This window comes from Etheostoma cragini, chromosome 23 (assembly GCF_013103735.1).
Source record: "Etheostoma cragini isolate CJK2018 chromosome 23, CSU_Ecrag_1.0, whole genome shotgun sequence".
NCBI lineage: Eukaryota > Metazoa > Chordata > Actinopteri > Perciformes > Percidae > Etheostoma > Etheostoma cragini.
Genome location: NC_048429.1, coordinates 3,043,300 through 3,066,387, shown reverse-complemented (window position 1 = coordinate 3,066,387; position 23,088 = coordinate 3,043,300). Strand labels below are relative to the sequence as shown.

The window sequence follows — 23,088 nt, the reverse complement described above, 5'->3', positions numbered from 1 at the left end:
GGGCTGCCTCAACAGGCAAAGCGCTCTATTTTACCTCTTTACATAGGCTTCTTTTTCTACCTAAAATCAGGGGGTACTTGGCTGAAAAAATATTTCTTAGGGGGGTACATTATTGAGAATCACTGCTTTAATACAACCCACAGGAGTGTTTCATAATTTAGCGCTCCTGGTGTGCATCGTCTAGGTTTGAGGTATATTCTTGAGTTTTCTGGGTCAAATCTTCACCGGTCCAATCAGCAAACAGAGGGAGAGGGAGTGGCTGAGAATAATGACGTTGAGGTCATGTGCTAGCCGTTGTGGCAGCGTAGAACGATGAGAGCGATGCCATTGAGAAGTTGAAGCCTGACCGAGAACAATCTTTGCTGAGTTTGGTTGGTCGCCGTGATGTTGTGGCCCTCCTCCCCACGGGGTTTGGGAAAAGTTAGATTTTCTAACTCGCTCCGTCAGTGGTGAAGGAGTTGGCTAAGGTGAACGCTAGCGATGCTAAGCCGACGTTAAGACCAAACAGGCTAAGGGACAAGAGTTTGGTAGGACCAGGCTAATGGACCAGAGTCTGGTAGGACCAGGCTAATGGACCAGAGTCTGATAGGACCAGGCTAATGGACTAGAGTCTGGTAGGACCAGGCTAATGGACCAGAGTCTGGTAGGACCAGGCTAATGGACCAGAGTCTGACCTCATGTCTTACCTAGAGAAGTATATACTATGTCTGTGTGTATTGATTCCAATGGGAGATGTGAACGTGAGCACAGATTGTGACTGATTGTTTCGACCCATAGTCACTAGAGTAAAAGTTGGACCCATTCTTCACAAGCCACATATCTCCAGACCATTCTGACACTGAAACGGCCTTTTGCAGACAGACGCATCAGGAGAAAAGTTTAGTTTGAGACCTGTTTCTGTATCAGGGCCGAACTCTCGCGAGATCTGCCAACACTGATAAAATTACGTCAACTAATCTCTGTAATGCTAAATAGGTCTTTTAGCTGTGTAAATATCTAACGTTATTTAATTTGAAGTTTAATTCATTTGAAGGGTCGAAATGTATCTGAATGGAATGCCACAGGCCAAAAAAATAAATATTAATGTTGAAGAATACTGTAATTCATGTAATTTGTCATCAAACTTTAATTTAAAAAAGCAGTTTACCAGCATTATGCATCATTGTCATTACTTTAAGGATTTTACGGCACTTTCAGGGAACACTAGAATAAGCATGAGCATGTCACATGCCCTGGTGGTCCAGAACAAAGGGAGCACGGGCCAAACTTGGCAGTGCTCTAGCCGACTATGACCTTTGACCTGTGGCCGTGTGCTGGAATGGAGTGTGTTTCCGCAGGCGAGCGTTAAAGGAGATGAAGCTTCATTGTGCTTCTCTCTGCACACACAGACCTGATTAGAGAGCCTGTGCTAAAAAAAAAAGAGTTACACACGCAGGAGGAAAATACTGTTAAATCTGTCTAATTTGTGGTTTCTGACCTTTGACCTCTAAGCTGAAATCCTTTCACAATAAGAGCCCTCTGCGTGGTGATTTACAGGCTGCTGGAACAGAGGCAATTGATTTTTTGGCTGCATCTGTCAATCTTTCAAATTCACCAGAACGAAGTGCTCATTTATACAAAAACTGAATTTAGGCTTTAGTTGATGTTGTGATAGAGGTCTTAAATTTCATTCATTATGCTCTAAGTTTCAAGTCTTAATTTGACATAAAACTTGCAGAAACCCTGATATTAAAAGGCTGGAGTAAAGAACCCTTATGGTCGTATGGTTTGGAGAACCCGTTGAGGTTTCATGACGTAGGGATAAATTAAGATTTTGACCTGATGATGGCGCTAGACGTTACTACAATTCATCTGGAGGAAAACAAGAATGTGTGTTCTAAACTTCATGGCAATCCATCCTACGATCGTTCACTCAATACCAGAAAAGTCAACCCTCGTGGTGAACCCAAGAGAAAAAGTGAGAGGATCACTAAAGTCAGTAGCATTCATCCTCTGGGGATTATACATGTTTGTACTAAATGACAATCCATCTGACAGTTGTATATTATATTTTCACTGCACGACTGATGACTCATCCAAAAATAAAAACTCATGCAGTATGCACAATGGGATGGGTGTTTTGATGTTTGGATGTAGATGGCTCTTTCTCTGTGAATCAAGTTCATTGTCAAAAAACATGATGGGTTGAACGGATCAATGGAGAGAGAGAGTGAAAGCAGGAAACTGGGGAGACAGGATGACACACAGTCATAACAACCTACGTAAGTGAACAAAGAGAAACAGAACGGAGAGGAGAAAGAGTGAATGACTGTTGATGACTGAGTCAGCAGTCCTGCATCCAGCAGCAGCAGCAGCAGCAGCACCCCTCCTCTCCCTGTCTGTGTCCATCACACTGTGGCCTCCATTTGACTGTTAAATCACCCACTCAGCACAACACAGACAGGGAAACAGAGAGAGTGGGTGCTCTACGCAAATCAGCATCTCAACTCTGATAGAGGCTGAATGGAGAGTAGAACACGGGCGAGAGACACTGAAAAAGACTGTAGTGAGAGTGTTGTGTTTGTGCGGGTGTGGAGGATGTTAAGTTGTGTGTGAGATGAAGATGGGAGATGGGAGATGGGAGCAGCCATGTGCAAACTGTCGGATAAAGTCGGACAGCAAGTGAGAAAGAGGTCACCAGGTAGGGAATGCACTCCCTTCAGTGTTTCAATACTTCATGGTGTTGCTGGATTCTGGCCTGTTCTGTGTGTGTGTGTGTGTGTGTGTGTGTGTGTGTGTGTTGTCGTGTGTGTGTTGTCGTGTTTGCACGTCTGACAGAATAGAATTAAGGACCTAAGGATGGACAATGTGGACAAATTAATATTGTGATAATAGCAGAATGTTGTGATAGATTCACATGATTAGAGAAGAAATATTCACAGAGTTTACTCAAGTACAAGTAGCAATACTACAGAGTAGAAATAATAAAAGTTCAGCATATTTTCGGCAAGAAGCATTGATGTTATCTCCTAACATTTCTCTGACCATTTTTATTATTGCTTTATTTAATGATTGTTCAGTCATGTTATGGTTCCCATATCAGGCTCATTTACAGATTCATACTTGTATTTTGGGTTTTTAGAACATGTTTACATGCTTTAATGTATAAAAAATACTGTCTGTCTGACACGCTCTGTTTAGCGCCTGTCTCTTTAAGACACCCTCCCCATAAAGCCCAGTCTGCTCTGATTGGTCAGCATTTCCGGGTCTTCCTAATCTGCGCTCTTAGAATCTCTGCACCGTGATTGCAGTCGGGGAATGCCTGTAACTGCCACAGACAGTACAAGAAATGGAAACAGCGACGCCATAAACTCCAACGGAGACCAGTGAAGTCAATTAAAAGACACTGAGATGTTTTTTTTCCCATTGTCTGTATAATTTTCCCATCCCCAGTGAACATAGGTATACCTCGTTGCCCCTACTTCATTATTTAACACCATATACCTTTCTTAAAATATCCTAGTTGTTAGTGGATAAATGTTACTTCCTATAAATTCACTTTCCACATACGAATGTATTTCCAATCTACCAAAACATTGCTGAAATATGAAAAATTGGTTATGGCTTCTTCCATGACTATATGCCTCCACTTCTCCAGATTGCCTGTGAGCTTCTCCTGACTTTACAGTAATTCCTCTACTGTGCGACAGAAAGATGCATGGTCATGACACAATCGTTAGCCTATTTTTACAAAAACGTATGCTACGGGGCCAAACCGTGAGATACAAGGTAATGGACAACGGACAAATAGTCTTTTAACGCTTCCGATGTAAGGTTATTCGCTGTCAAAGTGACGCCAAAATGAATGGGAGTCAATGGAATGCTAGCGGAATGTGATGTCTTTTTAACAGAATCTCGCTGTCGGTACACAATCCGTTCTGTGCATGTGCAATATGTTCGCGTACGCGCAGATGATATCATGATGAACGCAAATTTATGACACTGCACGATCTGTTCCCATAGACAGTTAAAGTCTGTTGGCCTCCACCGGAAACCTAACGTTAGTTTAGGTAACAGCAAATTTGACTAACCACTAGCTGAGACAGCATGTAAAAGACCCTCAAAACTTAAAATAACCGTAAAAATATATATAACAGCTGTTATGTCAGTTCTACTTTACTTGTGCTCATTTAAAATACAACCACTCAATACTTGTCTTTATTATTACTGTAAAGTCTTAATTTAGCTGTAGCTGCTTTCCCCACTGTTTAGTTTGAGTAACGTAATTTTAGGCTGATTCAAGCTGCAGGCTAGCGGTTAGCCGAATTAACAGAAGACCGCTACTGTGGAACAGATCGTGCAGTGCCGTAAATCCCTGGTAATTCCTCGCACATCATGATTGTCATCTCCGCCTGCGCTAATATATTGCACATGCGCAAAACGGATCGTCCAGGCAGGACAGATCGTGTACCGACACTCCACATAGGAGGTGCGCTTTGCGGATGCTCCGTAGCACCACCTGCTACCCATATATGGTATCGTTGTCACATCCCAACTGTATGAAAGTCCTGACGTTTAAAGGCACAGTTTCCAAACATCGACTGCGTTCATTTCTCTGTGGATTGAGCATTTTGATACTTTGACAGTATCTATATAGCACAACCTGCTTTATAATAAAAAATACATGGAAATCATGGAAATAAATCCATTTTGATTCTAATAATTCTGGCAGGAGAAAAACTAAATTGGAGTTTTTTGGGATTTATTGTCTTGTAATACAGGTCATGTGCTGCGTGACCTTTTTTGAAAAAATGTTCTCCTCCATGTGACACAATTTGCATGTTGTGGTTTTATTTGCAAGCAGGAGCTCGGACCTCAACTGACAGACAGTCAATGTCAGGAGTATTTACATATACGTTACAGACACACACATTCATTTCCTAACACACCTGCACGTACCTTACGCATGACTTTAAAAACATGTCAGTTTTTTTCAATTGATAAAACAAAATTATGCAAACTAGGCTGGTTTTATCAAAATACTTAACACAATTAAAAACAAAAACCTGCAAAATACCTCATATATCTTGCCAAATGAAGCATTGCCACCAAAACAACTTAGAGCATTATCAAAATCCAGCTTTTGCACCAAATGGCACACACTTCATTCATATTATCAGATTTTTGTCTAACCAACAATACACTGTTGGGCGTAGTTGGTTACACTCTCATCTTTAGCATGCCTAATATTAAAATAGTTCAAACTGTAGATTCAGATTGTTCACATGCACAGAAACATTTGGAGATACACACACATGCTGTTGAAACCTTTAATTTTTATTTTCCACCAAACAAGTAAGTGCAACATGTGCACAACAGCTATATTTACATTGGACTAAACACAAATATGCTCACAAGAAATTTGCAAACAATTTTTCAAGATAAAATATATAGGAAAAAAAGGCAATGAAAATAATGAGGCTGGGTCGTCCATTATTGGTGCTCACCTGTGGTATTTTCCTAGTGCCTACTCCTGATTGAGGTGTTTGGCCAGGTGGCACACACAGGACATTGGCCAATTAGCTCATGTAGTGTCATTTTAAATGCCGTTGTTTTGAAATGTCTAACATGTGACTTTATGTCAGATTGTTGTGTCTTAGGCAGAGAACCGTGTTCAGTGCATTTACAAAGTGCCATTTTGAATTGCAAAATGTGTATAAAGCAGAAAATGTCTTTAGACTTTTGGAGACTTGAGAAGAGGCTATGCTCTCTGTGTGTCAGTTTAAATAATCGTGCTATGCATGTCATTTAAGAGTGTTAGCAATTGGAAAAAAACTGTAAGATAAACCTGCTCCTTTCCTTGTTTTACAATCAGTGAATCAATCGATGACTTCATTGATCATTTCATGTCTCTGCAGGTTGTAAGTACGCGTGTCACACTGCCTGTTGGGACCGAGTGTCACTGGACTGTCACCCTGCAGCTTCAGCCGTCAGCCAGGACCAGCTCAACAACAACACACCGCCACATGTGAGTACACAGTGTGAGTGTGTGTGTGTGTGTGTGTGTGTGCGTGTGCGCGTGCATCCTCTTTATTTCCTGTTTCTTTATCTCCGTTATTATGTGAAGCACCAGTGCTAGATGCTTCTCTTTACATAAATGAAGCTCTAATCCATTTACAATGGAATGAATTCACACTTTATGCAACTACTGAACTAGAGGCACGCCTAATCAAAATATTACTTGAATGAATCAATAATGTATATATATATACTTTATACCTTTCATCATTTTTGTTATTATCATTGTGTCCTTGATGGAAGCAGTTTAGTGTCTCGTGGTGCTCTGAATACTGTAAATAAGAACCTTTTTTGCACCTTACAACCTTCTGAGCAATAGTCATATTAAAATAGTATTTGACCACAAGGTCTAATAAGTACTTGAACTTTTGATCGTATCACTTGCTCTTCCTCAGAAGATGTCGTAAATATTGAAATATCTATTTGTTTTCTCTGAGCACTTCTCTTCTCTCAGGTTTAAAGTTGAGATCAAAATGTAATTATTGAGTTGTTGACAAAACCAAATTTAATATGCCATTGCTATATAAACATATATAACTATATATATAATAGTGAATACTATTAAAATCAAGTCTGAGTCTTTGGGCAATAACGGCCTTTATATTTAAGCATGTCATCAGATGGATTTATGGTTGAACCTGGTTCAGGATCAGTTTAAATTTCATTCTTACCACTTTGTTAAGAAAACTCAGATTGTAGTACATTACATCATCACAAGAGAGCGCCATAGTCAAACATTTCACCTGCTGGTGAGTTCTGTGGCTTGTTTTTACTCCTACTTGGTGTGCAGCCCAATTGATGAGAAAACTGTGAAGTATTTTTCTTTCATTATGTCTGCTCTATGTGGAATGGGCTTTTTCTGCAACAAATACTGAAAACAGTAAGAAAAACTAAAAATAGGCATATATGTATAATGACATGAAATTTCCTAGAATGTCAGATAAAGCACAAGTATATGATTCACATTAAGATGTGTGTGTAAGTGACACTAATTAAAGTCAAAAACAAAACCACAATGCGACCATGAAGAGCTGAAACAGTTAATGCAGGGCTGCAACTAACGATTATTGTCATAGCTGATTAATCTGCAGAATATTCGATTAATTGATTAGTTGTTTGGTCTATAAAATGTCAGAAAATGGTGAACAATGTGTATCAGTGTTTCCCAAAAGCCCAAGATGACATCCTCAAATGTCCTGTTTTGTCCACAACTCAAAGATGTTCAGTTTACTGTCTCAGAGGAGAGAGAAAACTACAAGATACTCACATTTAAGAAGCAGGATTTTTTTAACTTTTGGCTTAAAAAATTAGTCAAACTGACTAATCGATTCACAAAATAGTCAATTTAAAAGTTGACAACTAATTGAGTAATCGATTAATCTTGTTAATTGGATTAATCAATTACACGATCAATGGAAAATTCGTTGGCAACCGTTTTGATAATCATTGAGTCGTTGAAAACTTGTTTTCTAGAAAAGAATGCCGACGATTTTAAACTTTCAGCTTCTCAGTTGTTAAGATTTCTGTCGGATCGGCCAAAACAGACCTGAAGAAATCCACTTGGTCTTCTGACATTATACAAACCAAATGATTTACCAAGAAAAAAATCAGTAGATTAAACAATAATGTAAATAATCAGTGTGTCATAAATGTGAACATAGCAAGATGATAACGTGTGTTTTCAAATTCCATTCTGCTTCAATAAAACTTTGGACCCCAAGTCGGTACACCCATAATGCATAACTCACCAAGAATGGTGTGTGTGTGTGTGTGTGTGTGTGTGTGTGATTCCTAGAAGACAGCTGGGTGTGTATCAGGTCTGGTTCATGTTAGACTGTATTATGATATTATACATCTGTATCTCTGTAGAGCTTCAGCGACTCTACTAACAGTGTGTTTGTGTGTTTCTGGAGTCCTTTCCCCCAAAGGACACAGCCACAGGATGTGGAACACGATCCCATTCTGGTAAACATTTGAACCTTGATACTTGTGAGGACTTTCATTAAGAAAACATACTTGTCAGCCATCTCTTGGTTCAGTCGTTGTGTGGTTGTTTCAGCCAGCCGGGGGAGCATTAGCTCAGCGCATCAGTGCTGATTACACACTCACACACACTCGGATAGTGCTGAGTAGTGACGAGTGAAGTGCTGTGGTTTTTTAGTTTGCGCCAGTTATTTCATAGAAATAAAGTTTTGGTGTGTTTGCAGCTGGATACATTTTGGTCAGAGAGTGTGTGTGTGTGTGTGTGTGTGTGTGTGTGTGTGTGTGTGTGTGTGGCCAGAGAGCTGTTGAGCCTTCCCACAGACATTTCGGTCTGTTTAGATGTACACGTAGACATGTTCCTAGAAGTGCCAGAGTGTTTTTTTTTTATCTTATCAAAGCAACAAATACTCTTACTACTACAAAAATATTAGAAAACTACAGTGCTCCTAAATGGACATGGGGATTTTTTTGCTGGTGCGCACAAGAACTTTGTCATTCTCAGCAGAAACCCATCTAAGGCTAGCAAAATTATGCTAACAAAGTAATGCTAACGTTATGTGGCCAATGTTAATATTTCTCATTTACAGCATTAAATCGGTTATCATCTTTAAGATTGTTGATGAGGCCAGGAAGATAAATACTTCCTCCTCGGCAGCCATTTTTGACTGGTACTGGGATTGGTTTCTCGTGAGCACCAGATAAGAAAATGTTTCTCATGGGCACCATAAAGTGTCTCGTGCTTCCGGAAACAAAATTCCCCATGTCTCTTTAGACGCTCCCTAGAAAACAAAACAGAATCCTGGAGGGAAAATAAGATATGTTGATGTGAAATGAAAAATCTCAACATCTTTACTTTTTAAATTAAACCAATGAACGAAAAAAACACAAAACATTATTAGTAGACAGACTGGCACGTTTTACCACTTTAAATACTTTTTATATTGGCATTTACACCGATCTAACTCAGGGGGTGCCAGTAGCTCAGTCCGTAGGGAGTTGGGTTGGAAACCAGAGGGTCAGTGGCTCAAGTCCCCGTGTGGACCAAAAAGTACGGAGTGGGGATTGGTGGCTGGAGAGATGCCACTTCACCTCCTGTACAGTATGAGTCAGAGTTCATCCTCCTCTCCAGCCGTGATGTGATTGGTTGGGCTACAGGGAGAGGCAGTGAATGATTGACAGACAATAACTGGTCATGGGGTCCACTTCCTGTCGGCTGGGAAAGACAAACACAGGCAGAGAGAGAGGAGAGAAAACAAAGGAGGATGGAGGGAGGGAGATTAAACACTGGGACCGTATGGAGTCCGGACAGAGAGGAATGTCCAAGTGTTTTCTCTTTGGCTCTAATGGAGACTCATTGACACCTCCGGGTCAGATACACTAACTGATGTCCTAATTATGACTTCATTGATGATACAAAGCGCACAGTTATTATCTCCTCTCGAGTTTTGTGTTAGATAACTGCCCTGTATATGTGTAATATAAAAGGAAATGTTTTAGGCAACTCTATCAGATGTGATAGTAGTTCCATTTATCTCTAATACAAGACTCTACACTATGCTGTGTCAACTCCTGCCCCTTCAGAACAAATTAGGGAAAAAGATCCACCAAAGAGTAAATTATCCTCCTCAAATTAATTTATTCTAATGATTTTTGAAGTCCTTAAGAAGTGAAAGTAAGCTACTTTCATATCAGTCATGTAGCAGCAAACCCCCTCTGTGTGTTGAACTGCAAGGTGGCATATTTCTTATGAATTTAACTTTTCATTTGTAAGAAGAATCTGTTTTTGTTTAGTAGTCTTATTATAAAATGTGTACAGCAAGCAAGGCTTGAGGGACATTTAGGGTGTCTGTGCTATGTTGGCAATAATCTGAATGTACGCCTGATGCTTTCAATACAACGTGCTGATATCATTTTATATTTATTACATCCAAGATGTAAGGCTAGGCTACACCATTTTAAGGCTTTATCAAGTAGATATAGAGGACTTACTGCTATATTATTAGCATTCTAACTGGCTAAAGTTAGCATGCGTACACTTACATTAGCTAACATAAGTCACCACAAGCTACCATGCAAATCAGTGACAAAAACATATCTTAATGCCTTCCTAGAAATAGTAGTATACTTTAAGAAAATAAAGTTACAGCAGAAAATCTCATATAACATGGATGTCAATGTGCACATATTGCTTGCACATTGCCTGTGATGTAGTACTAAAACTCAAAAAGAGAGCAGAAAAGTCTTAAAAGTTAGAAAAGTAAATTTGAATGAAGAAGGAATGTTAATGTGTTTTCCCTCTGAGGTTTATGGCTACTCATTAACAGCGATTGGCTTGGTTAGGTGCAGGGTGGGGTAACACTACAGTGAACACACACTCACAAACACACAAGCAACAGCAGGAAGGAAAATGTTGTAAAACTTGAGAAAACATATTCTAGTCTGGGAACATTTTTCTCTTATTTGTCCACTGTTTTATATATTTCATTATTTTCTTCTCGTTCTCTCAATTGTTTCATGTCAGTCTTTAAGAAATGTGCCTCTAACTGTTATCCCACTTAAAATCTCTGTCTCTGACTTGTGGCAAAACCAAACAAAACACAAAAAAGAGTACAACTACTATCTGAGGCTATCTTTGTTAATGGTTTAATTGGTACTCTGTGTTTATGACTTCTGTTATGTCACCTGTCATTAGGAGGAGGGTTGGACTGAGACAGGTGTTTGAAGGCTAATTTAATGGGGTTGTTATAACAAGTTTCAAAAGCAGAGAAACATGCTTATGTGGGTTTCCGTCACAAAATAGGAATTTTTATATGAATGTCAAAATGTGGGCATATAATAATTTGGACTTTCATAACCAAAATATTTAACAAAGCTAAATCAGACCCTTTAAATGTGTCCTAAGTAATTCAAACTAACATCCTGTTCCTATCTAAAATCCTCCTCAGGATAAAATGATCCTATTAATTCTCATTTGGTTTTTCAAAGATAAATTTAGGAGTGATAAGTTAATTTGAAATAAAGGCAGTAAGAGTAGACAGTATATATATATATATATATATATATATATATATATATATATATATATATATATATATATATATATATATATATATATATATATATATATATATATATATATATATATATATATATATATATATATATATATAGTGGCAAATGGTGTCATTGAATGTTTGGTGAAATGTTGAAGAGAAATTAAGATGCTAGTGGCATTAGTTGCATATGATTGAAGCATCATCAGGCATCAGGCACTGAATGTTTCCTGTGTTGCTGCGCACTGATTTCTGTAGACAATGCACGATGGATATGCCTTAACCATCTCCTCACTATCAAACATCTGGTTTCTTCCATTTAACAAACATTATCCATCTGCTTATCATCGCTCTCTTCCTTGTGTCCTTGTGTATCGCAATCTTGCCTTTCCTCCAGTCCTCTAATCAGCCGTCTATTGTGTAAACACAAACACAAACAGGGTGGAGGCTTACCTGACAAACATAGAGGAGTCGTCTGAGAGATAATCAAACTCGTTGAGATAACACTCGTTTACATAAAAGGCAAATGCTCATTTTGCAGAAAGACATGCAATGCAAGCATGCAAGTAGATGCACCCACAGTAACTGAATCAGTCTAAATCACAAATTTTAATGACATTCATTAGTATTTTTAGGTTTTATCCACTTAAAGTAAGCACATCAATACTGAATAGGAATAAGAGCTGGATGTTTTCAAAGACTACTTCAAGTGCATCCAACAGACATCTCAGCACTAAACAGCTGGCAGACACAGTTAGAGACTAGCTGGTGAATATAGTGGAACATTTAGTAGCTAAAGAGATGTTTTTTTCTGGTGGAGACCAAAAACAGAGCTAAAAGGAGAGGGAATATTAGGCCTAAATTGGTCGACTACACTCAAACAAAACTCCAAATGAAAACAGTAATGTTGGTCTGTGTCTGCTGGATGTGGAGTACATCTTTATTATTGTTTTGGAGAGCATAATACATTAAAATCAAACAGTGGGCAATAACTTTATAACCACATAGAAATAAAACCGTGTTCAAGTTGGAAAAATGTTCTGTAGTGGAAGGAAAAACATTAGTAAGAATCTCAATAACACATGTCAAACACAGATAGACTGCAAAGAGGAGCAGAGTTTATAAGTTGCTGCTTGAACAAGAAGGATAAACAGAAAACCACAAAGAGTTAGGGCCTCAAAACCACACAGATAGATTAGGAACATCATGTTTGAAATGTGATCTTCACATTGTTGTACTTTTAGCAAAACTTACATTTACAGTTTCTTTCCAAGAATGACACTTAAAGACATATTTGTGTCGCAAAACTTGCTGCAGCGACCAGCTACATAAACACTTGATGAGTTTTTGTAAATGATTTAATTCCCTACATTGTAAAAAGACAGACTATGAGAGACAAAGCGACTCAACAGCAGAGATGCAATATAGCAGCCAGAATAACACTGTAATCTTTGTGGATTTTGAAGGATTAACTCCTCGGTCAGATGCAGGTCTGACAGACAAAAGCTCCCCCGTCATCAGCTGCCTGTTGCAGAAACAGGACACCAGCCGACTGCTTAGAGACCCAACAACAGACGAGCCCCATTGATTTCCTTCATTTTTGGCTGCTAACATGTCCCAACATGGCCACCAGTGCAGTTAAAGCATTTAACAGCAGCCAGCTGAGCCTCACGTCGCCTCTAAGAAGTCTTTGTGCGACAGTTTTTGTTGTGTTAAATTTATGTTTGGCGGAATAATTCATTAATTCATGTGTCTTTTGTTTCTTTGGAAAGAATGCATGTTGAAGGAAGAACATATATAAAATATATATGACAACATATATATGTGTGTGTGTATGTATGTGTGTGTGTGTGCGTGTGTATATATGTATATATACATATACAGTATATATATATATATATATATATATATATGTATATGTATATGTGTGTGTGTATATATCCACATGATTTTGACATCATGTTTCATTCTAGGTGATTATGGGGGTAAAAGTTAAGTTTTTTTAGATGACCTCTTCTATTCGTAGGTGCTCCTATGCAAAAGTACTCAAATATCTGCAAGGTTTAATTGTTATAAGCCTGCATTTTTTTGCACAGATGTCATCATCCACTATACAACATGAGACTGTTGTTTTTACATCACTGGAGATGTTTTTTTGGTGTGGTTGGAAAATGTCAGCTCAGTGGGAATTAAAGGCCGTCTTTATTAAAGATGTTCATCTACAGTTCTGCAAGTCTGTGGCCACATTTATGACAACTCATCGCAAAATAAAACCTACTTATATTAAGTTATCGTGTGCAGGAGTCAGGAAACGTGCATCAGGAGGTAGGTCAAACTCTGCAAAAGCAAATTCAAAGTTATTTTTCTGCTTAGTTTGTGGGAGGTTTAAGATAAAACACAGATCTATATCAGGGTGGGACACTACAGTGGACTGTCTGTGTGTGTGTGTGTGCGTGTGTTTGTCTGTGTGTGCGTGTGTGTGTGTGTGTGTGTGTGTGTGTGTGTGTGTGTGTGTATGTGCATGCAAAGTACAGTGTGATTTTGTTATCTGGGATCCTGTCCTTATCCAGACGGACAATCTCAGCCTCAGATCAGCCGGTCCAAAAGCTCACTGTAAATGACACACATTCACCCTTCATGCAGCTTAAACAGAGGCCCACTGACCTTACTGTTAGCAAAATAAAATACACTGATAAGGCCGTTGGTTGAATGCATGCTGACAGACCTCAGATTGAAACAACGGACGAAGTGAGTAGAAAAGACAGAGAAAGGAGACAAAGAAAACAGAAGCATTATTTTTTATTGTGAAGAAAAACAACTTCCAATTCTCAAGTTACAGTAAACAGTGAACCAAAGGCTCATATTTTTGTCCTCACTAAGATTTTTCTATTTATATGAAGATTATCATTTAAAACTATGCCAAAGTTGGTATAGAAAGGAAAGACGGCCAGAGAGAGAGAGAGATTGTGTAAAATAATCTTATCGCGCCAATAATCTCTTGGAATTGAATTTAACTGTGTGTGTGTGTGTGTGTGTGTGTGTGTGTGTGTGTGTGTGTGTATGTATGTCTGTGTGTGTGTTTGGCTGGTGACTATATATCTCCCACAATTCTGTTATAGTGCTGCTGCTGCAAAACAGTTCCTCTCAACTGTATGAATTCAGGCAGCTGCTTCCCCTGTTCCTGTTAGACTTTAAGTAATTTAATTCAGCATTCAGCTAAATAATATTATTTTCTTGAAAGGGCAATTTCCTCCAAATGACCGCAGGCTCAGTAAGTCTGAAAATACTTACTATACTGTGGACTTTGAGCCTAAAATAAAGGCTTTTTACTGAGGTGACTTGAATTTATCCCGTGGCACCTCCCTGTTAGGGTTTGAAACTTCTTTCTACACATTGATTGCAATGTGCATGCAGGGGCTTGATATAACACACCGTTGTTTGTGTAAGCCAGCTTATCAGTGGGCGGTATCAGCAGAGTCATACAGGCCTACACTGGTGTAGTTTCCCTCTCACTGTCCCTATTTATAGCCACTATAGCTCATTTCACCATTTAACAAAGAACTAATTCAGCAAACCTGACTGCAGACTCAATGCATTAGACATTGACGTACTTTGACATCAGTTACATTTTAAATGCATGACTTTTACTTCTGTAAAAGATCTGAGTACTTCTTCCACTACTGACAAACTTTGTGTCATATGTGCTTCTTCTGGTAACATCTGTGTTTACTCTTTTTTGGGGGAGGATTTAAACTAACTAAACTTATAATGATAAATCTAGTTTTGCACCTTGTAGCTCCTTTAATGCAGCTCGTCCCTCCGCGCCACTCCCCCTTTAACCATCCATAGCCGTGTGATTCTGCTCCCCCAGCTGCAGTGCAACCCGCTCGCGTTCTGTCTGTGATTATGTGATACACCGAGGCTGCGTGTGATCCTCAGACAGCATTCCTCTGCTCTTTGATCACAAGACACTCAGTGTTTTGTCTGTCAGGAGGAAAATCTGGGCTTCCGGAGGGGGGGGGCATCTTGAAATATGGCAATACTGGGACACAAAATAATGGATATCAGTATCTGGAATCCACATATGTATAGCAGGTCCCTGCACATGGTAAAATCTTCATGAACACAATTACTTTCATGCAATTTGTGGATTGGTTTCACTGTCCCTGAGGCAATGTGGAGCTCAGGTTGGATATTTAACACCTGTCACACCAAAACAAAGGACACACACACTCATCCTTACAGCTGGTATAGGACTAAAGGGCTATAACGTGCTATATGATCACCAACCTCTGCTGCTTCCTGTCTCCTTAATTTGCTTCTGCCTAGCATTTTAAGGCATGTGTGTGATGTTTACACCTTAAGGCTATTCTCTCCTGTATGTTATTTGTCTGATTGCTCCCAGAATAAGTCAGACAGATTATAAATCGTCCTAACATTGCTTAAAAGGTCCTGTTGCAACAAAGCACCGTTGGGCAAGCATTAAGCATCTGTAGCAGTTTCTCGTATGCGTTTTTTTTGCAGTGGTTCCGGCCCTTTTGGATCCTGCTGGTCCTCATCTGCCGCCATTCAAGTCAGGTCAATTTTATTATTACAGTGCCAAATCACAACATGATACTTTTCATATAGAGCAGGTCTAAACTACACTCTTTAATCTACAGAGAGCCATGTTTCAATGAGCAATGGCGGCGAGAACAGAACAGGGCTCTAGATGGTTGTGTTGACTTGTTGAATGGGGGTAGAAGAAGCAAGAGAGATACCCATATAGTGTGGTCAATCTTTCTATTTTTCCTTTATTTTCCATCACAAAAATCTGCATTTGTTTGCTGTATGCTGTAAAGCACTTTCCTAACATTTGAATTCACATTTTAGGAAAAATCTTCCAGAAAAAGCTTATTGGGGGCCTGTAAAACTTCCCCCAGAAGAAACACTCACTGTTGGTTCCCAGGTTTAAAGTAGTTTTATAACACACACACACACACACACACACACACACACACACACACACACACACACACACACACACACACACACACCACACCACTATTTCTACACCTGCTGCCTTTGAATTAGAGAACAGACACAGAGTCACACACTCCACTTACAAACACGCACACACACACACACAACACCACACCAATATCTCTACACTTACTACCTTTAAATTAGAGAACAGACTTAGAGACACACACTCCACTTACAAACAGACACACACACACACACACACACCACTATCTTTACGCCTACTGCCTTTAAATTAGAGAACAGACACACCTGCTGAAATAAGAGACACACACTACTCTTGCAAACAAACAAACTCACACACACACACATTACTGCACACAAACAACACACTTACCTGCCCAAGATAGCAGCATCTTTGCTGAGTGAGGTCATGGGAGCCTGAGGGGGAAACTGTTAACACCCGTCTCCCTCACCGTCTCTCTTTCTGCTGTTCTTGGTTTTCTAAATATGACACATTCTTCAAAGTTTAACCTTTCAACTTTTGCTCACCCTTCACCTCCATTTGTCCTAACCTCTCACATTGCGTTACATCTCACCTTCCACACTCATCCACCCACTAACTTTCCCCGAACTAAGCCACAGTCACTTTGTTCATTTTTGAATAATGTCTCTTAGTGATGAATATGCAGAGAAAAGAAGACATTCATATTAATTTATAACTGTTACCTTTAATCTCAAGGAAATTCATAGTTAATTAAGGCTTAAATAGAAAAAAATAACAACATGACTTCAAAGGTACAAAGACATGAATATCATGTGGATTGAAGATTGAGCTTTAATTTGTCTTTACACCTGGATTTGATGCTTTGATGTTGCTTTATCCCATTATTGTCTCCTCAGAAAAGGATACATGCAGATGTCTGGTTGACCAGAGGTCTGTTAGAGCAGGTTCCTGCTTTAAAACGGGATTAATGTTTAACCAGACCTTCAACTGCAGATACAAACCTTGTCAGGGAGTAAGAAAAAGACATCACAGGAGACTAGGAACCCATCCATGAAACTAAATAAATACATTTAGACATTTAGATACACCAAATGATTGTTTACAGGATTACAGCACGATGAACAAACTGCACCTGCAAGTACCAAAACACTAACCATCTGCACATTTATTTATCCAGAATAAGTCAGACAACAATCCAGAGGTTTGGGATCTGTTTAAATCCATGTTGTTTATTTCATTATATTTCCTAAATTGATGGTGTCTTGTTCTGATACTGACAACAACATGAAACAGTCCTCATGAGAATGCTGCAGGGACTCACATGAGTTTATTTTGGACATGCAACCAACTATAAATGGCTAGTATCTAAATTATAATAAACTGTAATAATATGCTTGTAGGGGTCTGTACAGTCCAAATAAATGGGGTTGTTTTTCAGTGTGAAGAAGAACCAGATGAAATCTGTGTGGGAGAATACCTAAAATAAGTCCGTGCTCTAAGCTTTCTGTAGGAAGGACCTGCCCCTGTTTTTGGAATGCGTGTAATGTATAACTACAACTGCAGAGCTGCAGATCATCCATCTCACCAAAACCACCAGACCACATTCCACTGCCACATCTCTCTCTTCTTCTTGTTAAATACCTGGATACAAAAAAGTACTTTTTGGGGAGTTTTTTCTCATTTTATCAAAGCTACATTGTATAACGTTTGTAGTTGTTTATTATCAAGACATGTGCTACATGGGGAGAAATTTGTATTCAGTGTAGCTTTAAAGACCTTTATTGTAAAGCAAATGTAATGTGCCAGGATCAGAACATAAAGCGCCGTCCAAATGATGTAAATAATGCCGTTCTATATTATTACTTTTCGATAGAAACGATATAGAAACACATATATATATATGTATATATGTATACATATATATACACATACAGGCACAGAGTGCCTTCATGTGAGTTAGGAGCTGCCCATGCTGGAATGGGAGAAATGTCTAACAAGACTGGCTCTGGGCCAAAGTGACTGGACAGCAGATTAACACTAGTGAGTGTATGTGTGTACTGTGGTGAAACCTTATCAGGGCTGATTTCACACCCGGTCACCGGTCATATATTTATGTATGTACATATATACATACATCATGTGTAACAAGTAACTGGGATACCCCCAACTAACCCAACTATAGCCAGGACAGTCAGTGTATGCCTGTTAAAGTCTTTCTACATACCCTAAAGCAACAAATTACATGAATCAGTGCTCGGTGCTGTTTATGTAAATTAATGACTTAAGTTTACATGAATATGTATCACACTGGACAGTTTAGAGACCATATGGTGGCTGCTTATCTGTGTGTTAAGGATGGATCTCTACAGTATTTTTGAAGGAAATGATGGTGGTTTGGCTGCCCCAGATGTGCCATATTTATTTTTGGTTCCTTTTTTTAACCTCACTGGTTTTAAATTAGAGCCTGTCAGCCTAAAAAATCTCTGAGCTTGTACACTGGTTGTTCCCTGTGTGTGTGTGTGTGTGTGTGTGTGTGTGTGTGTGTGTGTGTGTGTGTGTGTGGGGGGGGGGGGGGGGGGGGGGCTTGATTTAGTGCAGATGTAACGTAGATTTGACCCTGCAGCTGACCCTGCTTTGCTGATTTTTGTTGGGCCTTTATTTGTAGTTGGGTGGGCTATTATACAAACTTAAAATATCAAAAATTGACAAACCCTGCATGTAACAGGAAACAACAGTCCTAGAAATAGCTGAAAACAGAAGGTGCACCACTTACACTTTTTATTGCCTCTGTGCTCCCTAATAGCTTGCAGTTGTTGGGGGGACATATAAGAGACCCCCTGAAAACATGAATAAAACTCTGATCCACTGTACAACCTCATAAACTCAGCAGGTTGCTGCTCTACTGAACATGCTGTATTAGGGTTTCAACATGCTTTGCATTTCTCATTTATGTTTTATGATGCTGTATGACGGCAGCACACAAGCGCTATACGTGCATCTCTGCTGCAAGACATTTGGAAACAGTCGTGTTAGACCTTTTTAGAAACACTTTGAAAAAAAGGCGCCTCTTTATTACTGAAAACTTAGCTGCAGAATCTCCACACGTGAGCAGGTTTTGTTGATATTGATGTGAGTAAAAACGTATGAGACCCCCAAAATGACAGCTAAAATGCATCAAATAAATAGGAGTTCCTCGTTTTTACTTTGAGTGAGGCTGTGTTGAGGTCAGTGGAAGAGTTGTTTGTGTTGTTTATAAACTGCACTGCTCCACCCTGACAAGAGTCATATTTTTGGGGAAACATTTGACACATACAGTATGTATATACAGCATATATATATATATATATATATATATATATATATATATATATATATATATATATATATATATATATATATATAGTTATCTGTAAAAGGTTAATTGCACTAAAAGCAAACCACTATATTGAGACTTCTCATTTGGGTGTGGCTGAATTTATTCTGAGCCTCATATTATTCCAGAGCAAAAGTTTGCATGACCCTAAAAAACATCCCATGAAGAGATGAGATGAAGTTGTTTTAAGTGTAGTTATTAATGTAGATAATATCATCCACTTTTTGATTTAACTCTATTATCTGTTGGTTTCTATCTTTTAGTTGGGTGTGGCATTACTTGCCTCTTCTTTGCCTGGGGTCTCTTTTCAGGTAGTCTCACTTTGCCAGACTCTGGCTACCCCAGATAACATTAGGGGATGGGAGGAATACGTGCTCTGGTTAATTCAGCGGTGCTAAGCACCGAAGAAAAGCCACGATGCTGCTGCAAAATAGACTTGAAAGGCACTTGTTTTGGAGGAACGTGTATATTTAAAAGTTGTTTAAGTTGCGCAAACTCAAATTGGATAGGTGTTTACCTTGCAGAGATTTGAGAAAAAGGTTAACCACAGTCCTCGTAAATTGACCGGAGTTTAAAATGCCAACACAAAGGAAGCCCAAGGCAACGGATATCTGGCCTAAATGACTGAAATCCAGCAGATTTTTAACTTTTCAGGTCAATCAAGTGACTAACAAAGCTGCCATTCAAAGAGACTGAAACAAAGCAAACTGACCATTAACTAACACCCTGAGGTCTCCAGTTAATTTTCACAGTGTAATGCCACTCAAAAGGAAAAAAAAATAATTAGCCCATTAGATGGGAGTGATTTACCTCTGTGCTCATTAAAACACTCACAGCAGATAACAACTGTTAAAGAATAAAAAAGGTCACATTATATTCATCAGTTATAATTCAAAAAAGATGCATGCAATCAAACATTACCTCCCACCAACAATAAGAGCTCCTGGAAATGTTAAAATGTCTGAAAAGGCATCTGTCCATGAGTCCTTTTCCACCCAATTAGAAGCACGCTCACAGACATAAAATGCGGCAGTCCAGCTCGAGCAAATAAATGCCTTGGTGTCTGTATTTTTTATTTTACTTGATGCATGCATGAGCAGGAAAAGCATGTTGCTGAGGAGAAAGCTTAGAAAGTTAGCGCTAGTTTTGTCGCCTATTCGAGGTAAGATACTACATTTTTCATTTCCCTGAGGGCCGCTGGTCTATAACTGACCTTTGACCATTTATTTTTCAGAACCTTGGGTAACTTTTTTCTTCTCAGTGGTGTTTTTTTTCTCCAAGCTGTGTTTCAAATATACTGAGGTTTAAGGGTGACTCCACGTCCACGGCCTCTTACTGGTGAGGAGAAAGAAACCTCACATTTTGCCTCTGGGCACTTCAGATGGGATTCAGCAGGAACTGCAGACGGTTAAAGAAAACCTGCAAGCTTGAATCTGCTCTCTGTGTTTTAGCATTAATGGAAGCATGCTGAGACAAAGATAAATCTATTGCTATAGCAATCAAAGTTAAAGATTGGACCTGCGAGCTTTCCGTAGTACCACACTGTCTTAATTTGTTGTTGACATGCAAAGGAGCAATCATGGATTGACTGCAATCCATGTCCATGATAACTCAACAAACTCCACCTGCTCATTAAAACTGTGCTATACTGTTAAAATGGAGTGTTTTGGGATTATTTTCCCAAACTGGTATTTCAAAGTCAAAGAATCAACTTGCATGCTTCTTCCTGGGCTGTTTATGAGACAAACAATAGGGAGCACTTAATGACGGAGCTACCCAGATTTACAGGCCAATAAAACAATAAAAAAACGCTTGAGTAGAAGTCCTTTTCTTTGCTGAGTAACTAATGAGAAGGAAAATAACTGATGTGATATCTACTTGGGATTCCTTGTTTAAGTTAGAATGTCCAGAAACGAATATTACACGTTTACCATAATAAATATCACAATATTTTTTTGTTGTTGATATTTTGAAATTTCAACCCTTTTGTGTCCCAATCTCCATTATTTATTTCACAATTTTGTATCATCTTCAACTTAAACCACTTAAACCTGCAATCAAAGCGCTGATTGGCTGTCGAGTTACATTGGGCGTGGTTTCAGTATCTGTCATATAGCTGATTGGTTTGCGAATCGTAGTGGGCGGGGCCTTACTGTAGCCTCGCTGTCACACAGACACACACTCACACACACACAGATAAATTCGACTATACATGGGTCGTTTAACTGGAGTTTTGCTGGGGAGTTTCAACTTTATCTCTTTTGAAATTAACAAATTATTAAAGGTTGGCGGACCACCTTCACCTTCAACTGACAGTTGCGGTTTTTTAATCTAAAAAATGGAGACGTTTAAATTAGTTTTTTGGGCCATGCCGGTGGAGTAAAGCGAGTGTGTGTTTGACTGGAGAAGAGGAAGGAGGATTGCGGCATCGTTGAGAGGACTTCAAAGAGGAAACAATCCCATACTGAGCAAACATCGACCAATGCGAGCACAAACAAACGTGGGTCTCGCTATCAGGAGTTAATTTCAAGCTAACAACTGTTGCGTCTTGGGGGGTTTAATGTGGCCGAGTTTGAGTCGAGTGGTTTTCTCCGCAAATGACGTGGAATAGCACGATGAGCAGTGGCTACAGCAGTTTGGAGGAGGACTCCGAAGAGTACTTTTTCACGGCTAGGACCTCTTTCTTCAGAAAACCTTCGGGAAAAGTCACAGTCAGCAAGGTAAACATGATACACTCTACTTTTATTTTTCAAGATAACCTCTCTGTAAGCTGTTGTGTCTTGTAGAAAAGTAGAGCAACTCTGTCAATGTCAGGTCGTCTCATTCAGAAGGGGGCGTCGCTAAGAACTTCATTCGACAATCTCAAATATCTTATTTTACTATCTTACTAGCAACAACGCATATGTTGTAAAAGTCAACTATAACAACGTTGCACTTCTTTATTAGTCATACTTAAATTCGGCATATATCCAGTAATTAAAAAACGCACGCATTTACATTAAATGATCACTTTTAGAGTTGGCTCACCTGTTGTGTCCTGGGAACTTCGCCAGAGCCAGATGATAAAGCTAATGATTTTCTAATGATGGTTCTCTATGCCGAAGTCAGCAGAAGACTCTTAGGATTTGTTCAGTTGTACTTCTTTATGTTTTACCTTTTCAAATTGGCTAGCTCATCAACCAGGAAACAATACATCGAGATAATTGTTTGGCAAGTGTTTGAGCAAGATTTTGGCATATTTGCAAAGCAACCAGTTTGCGGCTCTGTTCCCTTTGGACAGTTGTCAGGTTCGGCCTACATTGCGTGTACGTGTCGAGTTTCCTCCTTGTTGCAGATAGTTGTCAGTTACAGTATTTTTAATATTTAAAATGGTTGCATATTAAGGGATGCTAATTGTAATACTGAATCCACAACAGCACATTTTAAAATACAGAAGTAGGAGACTGAGTAGCAGGCCAGTGGTTGTTACCTTTTAGAGAATCACATGAGCCACCCTCAACCCCAACCTTGTGACCCATTTTGGCCTCGTTTCAGAGTGTAAACCTCACTACATAAAATGATGCATTCCAACCTAGATTTCAATTTTGTTTGTGAAGGTTTGTTTGTTGTCCTGGCCTGCAGAACTGAAAGAATTAGGTCTAGACTGGGCATTT

The 23,088-nt window shown here is 39.1% G+C and overlaps 1 protein-coding gene across 2 annotated transcripts in view; it reads left to right on the top strand.

Moving 5' to 3' along the window:
• rassf3 (Ras association domain family member 3) overlaps nucleotides 1-23,088 on the top strand; it is a 57,740-nt gene that overhangs the window by 8,602 nt on the left and 26,050 nt on the right. The window contains exon 2 of one of the 2 annotated variants that reach the window (XM_034863873.1): nucleotides 5,898-6,007. In XM_034863873.1, coding sequence (XP_034719764.1) covers nucleotides 5,898-6,007 — 110 coding nt within the window. Of the gene's footprint in view, nucleotides 1-5,897; nucleotides 6,008-21,628; nucleotides 22,156-23,088 lie in introns of those variants that run through there. The other variant, XM_034863874.1, reaches the window with a different exon arrangement.